This window comes from Saccoglossus kowalevskii, chromosome 17 (genome assembly GCF_978046115.1).
Source record: "Saccoglossus kowalevskii chromosome 17, keSacKowa6.1, whole genome shotgun sequence".
In the NCBI taxonomy this organism is placed as follows: domain Eukaryota; kingdom Metazoa; phylum Hemichordata; class Enteropneusta; family Harrimaniidae; genus Saccoglossus; species Saccoglossus kowalevskii.
In genome coordinates this window covers 9,290,501-9,299,990 of record NC_140657.1, presented here as the reverse complement: position 1 = coordinate 9,299,990, position 9,490 = coordinate 9,290,501, and the positions used below count along the sequence as shown (strand labels likewise).

The following is a 9,490-nucleotide window of genomic DNA, read 5'->3' as shown; positions in this document are numbered from 1 at the left end:
TGAAAACAAACTTCCAGTATATATATTTCTAGAAATCTGTTTTAACTTGAGATTTCAACAGGATCCTCATTGCATTTCAATATTAACTGCCCTTATATTATCCACCCTTGCCATACAACAGAACAAGCACCGAGTCAATGTTAAATGGACGATATGATGATAGCAAGTAAATTGGTAATAAATCGACTATTGATGGCAACGGACGTGTGTATTTATGTGTTAACGAGTATCCAGATGCACAGAACGGTCTGAGTATCTAACAGTCTACCACGCCACGCAGACGAGACACACCTACAACAGCATCGCATTGATATCAATCTGAAGGTAACACTATTTTTTCTTTACAAAAGGGTTCAGCTTTGCCGGGATTTACATTTGATTTGTCCCTTCATTGAACCAAGAGAAGTTAAATTATAATTACTAGCAGATTAGAAATGTTTATATACGTACGTAACTTCGGTAATTTTAACATTCAACATTCTCATGTCATGAAGACTTCCGCCACATTGTGTGAATAGTTCAAGTCAATGTCCGCGGTCCTATGATTTAAATTGTCCGTTATATACTTTTGAAATATTTGTTGTGAAACGGCGATAATCAAGTGACTGACGAAGATACCGCATATGTGAATACAGTGTCATGAATTTGTTTTTGCGTATCTGTTAACCGACTTAATTAGTTGATTATTAGCGAATTGCTGTGTTATGTCTGTCATCGTGTAGGCCTATTTGAAGTTTTGGACGGAACTTGGCTCAGTGATTTGGAACTAATTACGAGATATCCGTCGCGATTCTGACAGTTGGTATTCATAGTTATTAATGTAGTGAACGATTAATCAAAAGATATGACGTATTCAGTACTTAGTTTGATTGGCTTTATGATTGAAGTTTACGCCTTAGAGTCTTTTTACTGCTTTGTAATTGGTTAGAGTTTTGAAAATGAATAAAAAGAGTTTGAGTTGGTCTTGGCGAATACTCCACGATAGACGCAGTCGAGTGCAGTCCTGGGCAGTCAGGAGTCCGAGAGAGTCCAGGGGCGAGCCTTGAGGCAGTCCAGTCTTGGGCGAGTCTTGGTTCAGCCTTGCGAGAGTCTTGGGGATTTTTTCCCCAGGGCGCTGTGTCTTATAGAGTGCTCCAAAAGATCGACTAAGACGAGAGCTGAAACGTATTTCGTTGTGTGCGTCTTATTTGACTGTAAAGTATAAGTGACTTTCCCGATCCCGTACCTCAAGGGGACGAGATAGAGAGACGAGACGAGTTTCCCCCCTGACAGTGTGGAGAACCCGAGAGAAGGAGATTTCCCCCTGATAACAGAACGATTAATTACGTCATGTAGTGATGATGGTGCCACGTGTAAACAATGCTAACTATTGTTTACGGATCGCAAACTGTTATAGGAAATATATCATTGTTTACTGGTGCCCATGACATATATAGGGTTGCCAGGAAGAATGGGCGATAGTACATGAGATTACTAATTAAACCTACCTATAATTTCAGTCTGAAAGCTTTAAATAGTTGGTTTGTAAAGACTAAATTTCAAGTATGATTTGTGCCTTTAATCTGAACAAAACGACGATCAACTCAGACTAACCTAGTTTTTTGTAGAGAAAGACTGACTAAAACATTCAACATATTTTTGGCAGATAGAACGAGCTTGTGGGAAATACAATAACAATGTTACAACAAATCATCTCCGATGGCATCAATGTTACCTGTCTGATGTGGACATTAGGTGTCATACAAAAACTACTTGATTATGACTGAGAATGAAATATGCTGGGTGCCATATATAGAGCTGAATATGCTCACTTATTTAGAAACATCTGACATCACTTTATGCATGTACAGATTGTATAACTACGTCATAACATACCATACCACTACTGAGTATGTTTTAGGGCAGCGAGGAGCGTTTTGCTTAAATGTTTCTCAGCTGATTTTGAAGATTCTTTACACGAAACCAGGTGAAAACAAATATGTGACTATTTCAAGTTTTCCAGAATCGTACTGGATCTCACAGTTTACACCCATGCCTTATTGTGAACAACGCCGCTTATCTGGTTTAAAAGCGTGTCTATTACCTCACTTTTTGACCCTGATATACGACCATTTAGGTACCGACCTTCAAAATTAAATTGAGCACTGGATGTAAACGAGATAATTGAGTACACCTTAGAATATTGCTAGGTCACTAAAGCAATTAAATTTATCGTCACAATGCTTATGTGTCACACGTGTCTATAATAACCACTGTCGATATCATTCAAACAATGAGTATCACTTTAACAATGACATATATATATATATATATATATATATATATATATATATATATATATATATATATATATATATATATATATATATATATATATATATATATACATATACATATAGGGTAAAACAATGTAATGTACTTTCTATGTTAATGTAATTGTTTTGACCCGCTCTTGATGGCGCAATCATGTAATCTTGTTGTGATTTTCGCTTTACAGATTGAATGTGATTCAAAGACAATGAATTTTTATTTCATTGTGTTAGTGGTGTTTTTGCCAACTGTGTATGGGGCATCGGGTAAGTATATTATATGGTTTTTGTTTCACGGGTAAAATAAATAAAAAAAGACGATTACGTAACAGTACAAAAAACACCTTGGAACCCCGTAGGCAGGCCGGTGACACCGGTTCGCACTTAAGGGGGTACCACCCCCCTGCCAAATTCCAAGGGAAAATCAAAACATTTAAAACTCAGAACAAGTAACATAAAACATATATGCGCTGCTGCAAGTGTGTGCAATGATAGCCCACCAAGAGGACAAAACTCTTGGCTCCTGTGCGTGTGCTAAGATTGCTAAAGCGATGGTGTTCATTTGTATTAATGTTTAATAAGACAAGGCAAATTTCTGTATTAAAATTGATCCTACTTGCCATATTTACCGTAGAATGCGAAGTGTGTTATCCTCGATTTTACAAAGTGCATCCTCTACCATCCACATAATTTCAAATTCAGGAAGTTGGTTCATGATCCGGGAACATTCATATTCTGTTTCAAGCCTCGACTTAATACTTTGAATACAAATTTCCAGAGGCTCACTCGAGCCTTTGTTTTGCCTTTTATTACGACGGCTCACATGAATTGCAACCTTAGCCATGCACGCTAAGAAACAAAATATACCTTGTGCCTTGCTAGACATAAAGTGCTTTGAGCGATAGGGTGGTAAAATAGTGAACCACCAAATAGGAATGTGAAAGTCTGGTTGAAGCAGTCGTGACGTGATGTTATTAAAATAATGGAGTAAGGCGCCATTTGATGGACAATCATAAAAAATGTATTGAAGTGTGTCAACTTCATCACAAAAAGGACATTTATCAGAATTGTTCAAACGAGCTTTGAACACAAATCTCCCCGTTGGAAAGGCACCATGGACAATACGCCACTGCAGATCCCCATATTTGTTAATGACTGGTGTCTCATAGCAATCCTTGAAGTTGGGTTTAGTATTTTCAGGTAGACTAAGGATGTCACGCCAAACAGTGTCACGTTTTTGTGGGTGTTGTGTTATTGACTGGACACGTATTAGATATTTATAGATTGCGCCCTTTTCAAACTTATATAGTGGCAAATTTAGTTCATCAGAAAAGTGCAGTTGAAAGCGATGATGTGAAGGAGGTTGATTACACTTCCCGTTCCCTTTGAAGTAGGTGTTGATAGTATCTTACCATTTGGTAGGAATAGAATCGTGAATGACCTTGATACTGAGATGGAGAATACGCTCCGAATGGATTTTAATTTTATCCGACATATCAGCGGCCTCCAACCAAGTTTTATTCGTTTCTGATACCAAATCACATACTTTGGTTATTCCTGCGTCCACAAAGTGTCTGAGCGCAAAAGGCTTATTTGCAAACGCAATGCAAGCAATTTAGTGAAAATTTCGTAATCGCGACATAACAGACTCACAGGTCGCCAGTGTTTTACGTTGGTAACGTCATCTTTTTTAGGGTGAAGAGTGACAACGGCCCTTGTGCAGGATAGAGGGAGCACATTTTCGTTTGTGGCAGCAGTAAATATATCGCACAGATCACCTCCAATGATGTGACAAAACGTTTGGTAAAACTCGTTTGGTATTCCGTCGATACCGGGAGTACGCCCATAGGGAAGTAGTTTGACAGTGGCACAGTTCGTCAAACGTGATTGGTTTGTCAAGGTCATCACGACCAGTTTCAGTTTCAGTTTCGGTAGCCCATCAAGAAGGCTATTTTGAGCTTAAGTGTCAATGTTATCAGGTGTATACAGGTCATTGTAAAAGGTGTGTATGATTTTGCGTATTTCAGTTTGATTTTCAGTAAGAGTGTTATCTTGGCGCCTCAGCTGGAAGATCGCCTTTTTCTCTAACAGGACAAAGAAGGAATTGCAAACATCACATTCATTTAAAAACTGATGTCGCGCACGCATTGACTGCTTTTGTGTTCGTGTTGAACAAGGCGTGCGAGTAGTTTTTTTTTTTCAGTATAACTGTTTATGAGTGGTGCACCGTGTGCAGTATGATGAAATTATTTGCACGTATCTGTTAATCGACTTAATTAGCTGATTACTAGCGAATGGCTGTGTTATGTCTGTCATCGTTTAGGCCCATGCGAGGTTCTGGACGGAACTTGGTTCAGTGATTTGAAACTAATTACGATATAACCGTCGCTATTGGGACTACTATTTCTGACAGTTGGTATTCGCAGTTAGTAATATAGTGAACGATTAATCAAAAGCTATGAGGTGTTTAGTATTTAGTGTGATTGGCTTTATGATTGAAAGTTACGCCCTAGAGTCTTTATACTTCTTTGTAATTGGTTAATGTTTTGAAAATAAATAAAGTTGTTTAGTTGGTCTTGGCGAGTACACCAGAACAGACGCAGTCTTGGGGCAGTCTTGACGTAGTCTACAGTCTAGTCTTGGGACAGAGTCTTGAGTCAACCTTGGGATAGTCTTGGGGACTTTTCCCCAGGGCGCTGTGTCTTATAGAGTGTTCGACTGACCGACTAAGACGAGAGTTGAAACGTATTTTGTTGTGTGCGTCTATTTGACTGTGAAAGTTTAAGTGACTTTCCCGATCCCGTACCTCAAGGGGACGCGATAGAGAAACAAGACGAGATTTCCTTGTGGCACGTGAGGAGAACCCTAGAGGAGAAGAATTTCCCCCTGATAGCAGTGCAACGTTCGATGGCTTTAATTTCCATTTCCAATGCTTGTTTTTGGTTTTGTATTTATCTTGTTTGAGCGTGCAATACTGTTGTGTGAGTAATTTTATTTTATTTTTGCCAATATCCCACCATGTCTGTATATTTACATAATTGTTTCGAAGTATTTGCCATTTCGACCAAGAATCAGTTAAGATAGCCACATACACTTCATCGCGCAGAATTTCTGTATTCATACACCACACTGGACTTTTGTTTTTACTGTCACCAATGGCGATGTTGATGTGGACAAGGGAATGGTCAGAAAAAGCTAATGCACCATTGCTTATGTCAATATTCTTAATTTTCCCACGCATACATTTGCTGACATAAAACCTATCAAGGCGCACAAGCGTACCACCACGCCCCCAAGTAAAGTTTAATGTGTTCCCGTGGTATTGGCGCCATGCATCAAACAGTTTGTGGTGATTCAGGACAGATTTGCGGAGCTTTGTAGTGCGCATGTCCGGTTCAGTCCCTCTATTACGGTCAATGTCGGGGTCAGTAGTTCAATAAAAATCGCCTCCCATGATTACTGGGTCATTATTTAGAGAACTGATGAATTGTTCAATTTTAGTAAAGCATTCCACACGCTCAGCGCCATTAATGGGTGCATAGACATTAATTATATGAACAAGATTTTCATTAATTCGAACATGAGCGTGCAACACGTATCCAGGCATGATTTCACAGTTGCTGCTAGAGAAAACAAAATTGCCACACCCGCACGATTAAAGGTGCCATGAGAAAAAATACCACGGCCACGCCACACAAGTTTCCAAAGATTTTCATCAGAGACAAGAGACTGTGTTTCTTGCAACATATAAATATTACAGAGATGGTCACGCTTAAGGTAATTGAAAATACTGTACCGTTTGAGGGCGTCCCGGCAACCATTGACATTATATGTTGCGCATGTTATTGTGTTTGCCATGATCATAAAAAGGGGATTAAAACCGATCGGTTCATTCGGGATGCAGCCACAATATTACTGGCCCCGACTAAATCTGCAACTCCACATAAGTTTCTACCGGAATGCCATCAATGTTTTCACACCGTGCCGCATGCATGGTTTATAGTACGGTGACCTGTTGACGGTGGCTTTGTGTGAGCGGCAGCCATCTTGGTTGCCGACCACCTTGCCAAGGCAAAAGCAAAAACACTCCAAAAACACCAACAAATGTTAAAATACAACAGAAAGTTACTCACGTAGTGACCATAACCACTAAAAAGAACACCTATAGCGAAAATAATAACTCAGTCGGAAGCACACACCAACAATTATATTATATTTTAGTACTATCTTATTATTAATCAGAATGTGTATGTTTTTCTTTTTTTAGATCTAGTAATGGTGAAATATGCCATTACTGCCCCCGAAAAGCCTGTGTTCACAGAAAAGAGCAGCAGCACGATGATCACATTCGACCTGGAAGTGAAGAACACCGGTGACGCTTTGGACGCTGCTGAAAATGGCCACTTTACGGCTGAAGTATTTCTCTACGACCAATCAGAGTCGGCGACAGAGACATCATGTGGTTTTACGACAACTATTCCAGAGGGTGAGTCCGGACGTGATTTAGTGAAAGGTCCGATCACTACACAGGGCACAATCAATGTACAGGGGATTACATCTACGGTTAACATCACTGGGTGTGCGGCAAACTGTAAAGCCTACGAATTCCTGTGTGTAGTACTGAAACCTGCAGCCGCTGACGATGACGCCACCAACAACGGTTACTGTCTTCCTTTTGGGACAGCGCCCCCTGCAGGTGCAGGCAGCAAAAAATGCAGTAGTGCGGGTAAGTTCGTCTCAAAAATGTTATATTTGTATTTTTGTCTAATATATATTTTGATCCATTTATAAATATAGATTTTCACATATATACACACTTAATAGGCCATGCTATCCCCCCATGTAGGTATGGCTCAATTATATATGATAAGGTATTTAGTCGTTTTAAAGATACGATCGCTGGTTCATAGACGCCGGATTAATCCAGCGGCTATAAATCGCTGAATGTAGATTAATAACAACTATCGAAGCAGATTGTATTCATATTGAATATAATATCCCAATAACATAAAATATTTTGTATTTTCTAGGTAATGGCACTGCTGGCTTTCTAGATCTCACTGTGGTATCTGTATCCTGTCTCCTATCACTGGTGCTCGTTTGGACAAAATAGCACGATCCTCCTGAAAATGACGTCGATCGTGCTGATTTTTTCTTACTTTTGATGTTTATTACGTTCATTCATTAATATCATACTTTGGGGGAAGTATAATGTGTTTATTCACTCAAAGCAGCAGTCTTGTCACAAATCTGGCACATGATCAAGACCTCGGCCGAAAACTGTGGCAGGACTGGGTGGAATTTCACGTTATGGACGTAGAGGACGTCACTTACCGCCAACCTCGATCATGACAACTGAACTCAACTTTTAATTCTACGGCGAAACTGTCTAAAAAAACCCATTGTGGAAAATGTTTTTTGTGTCTTGTAAAAATCAACTCTCTTGAAAGACTGTACTTAATTTGTATTTTCATTAAATTTCACTAAATTTGACCAAGTCACGTGATGTTTTTCTTTTAACAAGATATTGATTTATTCATTTTTCATTGAAAATGCTTGTTGTAATTATGCCTGACATAGCGAGTCTGACAAGCAACTCTACTTGAGGGCGTGTGTCGCATTCGAAATAAGTTTTGAGTAACAACCACATTAATCCGGGTAACGAGGGCTTGAACATAGAATTTGTTTTCAAAATATGCAGTAGGTACTTGTCCACAACCTCTTGTTAGAGGAATGAACATATTTAACGCGATTGAGAGCTGCGATTGAGACGAGACTTTAACCAGATTTATTATAGGGTATCATGTCTATTTCCAGGGTAGGTATGTGACCCGGATGAACACTGTGACGTAAGTATAGTTCAATATCACATAATCTTTGTTCAGTTTAAATCAAATAGATTTGAATGTCTTGGTAGAGGGGAAGTACTTTCTCGAAAGTGGTATAATGGTAGTTAACGGTCACAATGTTTTTTTTTTCTGTGCATTGATTAATTGACAACGCCATGTCCAAGTCTCTGAAACATGCGTACTAGCAACTACTATGCGACCACGTCATAGTTCAGATCACGTCATAGTTCGGTCCACAGTACAACATACTGTTACACCCTTTTCCCTTTGAACAATGAGCATAAAAACGAGTGTACAAATTACAAATGTAGAATCAAGTACAGATCAGAGAGTCTCATGACTCAAGAAAAGTTCACTATATGCATTTTTTCTGCAACTACTCTGTTCTAATCATTACATTTAGCCGGGCCATCAGTATTCATTAAAGCTAACTAATCACAATTAGTTCATTAAACACGTTGCGGAAGAGAGGTTACACGGGCCCACATCGCGGGACCAACTAAGTTCGTGCCAAAATCACGCCCTCAATCGTCGATCTGGCAGACCCAAACATAGCAGACGATGCACATAAATGATACTAATAATTATTTTATTGAAATCATATTCATTTGCTGCTATGATATGTAGCATTGCAAGAAAAAACAACAGCAGCACATAAATTTGCATTCTCGACATTACAATCGCCAACTGCGTTCATTTCATTCATTACTACATCATCCGACCCTATCTAGCTACACTTTCCTCTATCGCTATGTCATATGAGTAGAGAAGTATCCTCAGGGGCGGAGCTACGTCACGGACGTTCTACGTTGCTAAGACGCGCACCACTGTACCACGTATTTCTATGGGCTTTGTGCGCGCTGCTGTGGAACGCCGGTGGAGCCGGTGAAAACTCGAGAAAACAACACAAACTCAACTTTGAAGTAATCCTGAACAACCAAATTCATATATGTTACACAGGTAGGGCTAATCTTGTTACACTGTTCAGGGCACTCTCAACAACCATCGCAAAGTACCGTTTTCTGTGAGTTTTTGGTCTTTGTTTTCACCGCGAAGGTTGCCAGGCGGTAGAAAATGCCCGGATGCCGCCCCGAGGATGAATCAGTATATATCCACCGCCGAGGGCGTGTTTTCGTCGCGCCGAGCGTTCGGGTAGCAAATGTGGGCGCGTTCCAACTCGGTCCCGATAGTTCACACACACGCTTCGGTATCGGTGCCCACTTTCGGCACTTGGCGAGATCTGTAACGTGTGCGCCAATATTGTAAGCATTATTTACACTCTAAGCGGCTTACTAAAGTTACAGTTTATAAGCCAGAAGAATCATGGATATA

The 9,490-nt window shown here is 39.7% G+C and overlaps 1 protein-coding gene across 1 annotated transcript; it reads left to right on the top strand.

The window, feature by feature from the left end:
- The first annotated feature begins 263 nt into the window (after nucleotides 1-263).
- LOC100367398 (uncharacterized) lies at nucleotides 264-7,806 on the top strand. The gene is made up of 4 exons (XM_002742154.3): nucleotides 264-324; nucleotides 2,498-2,576; nucleotides 6,577-7,035; nucleotides 7,340-7,806. The coding sequence occupies exons 2-4, from the start codon at nucleotides 2,519-2,521 to the stop codon at nucleotides 7,420-7,422; spliced, it is 600 nt and encodes a 199-aa protein (XP_002742200.1). The 5' UTR covers nucleotides 264-324; nucleotides 2,498-2,518; the 3' UTR covers nucleotides 7,423-7,806.
- The last annotated feature ends 1,684 nt before the right edge of the window (nucleotides 7,807-9,490 follow it).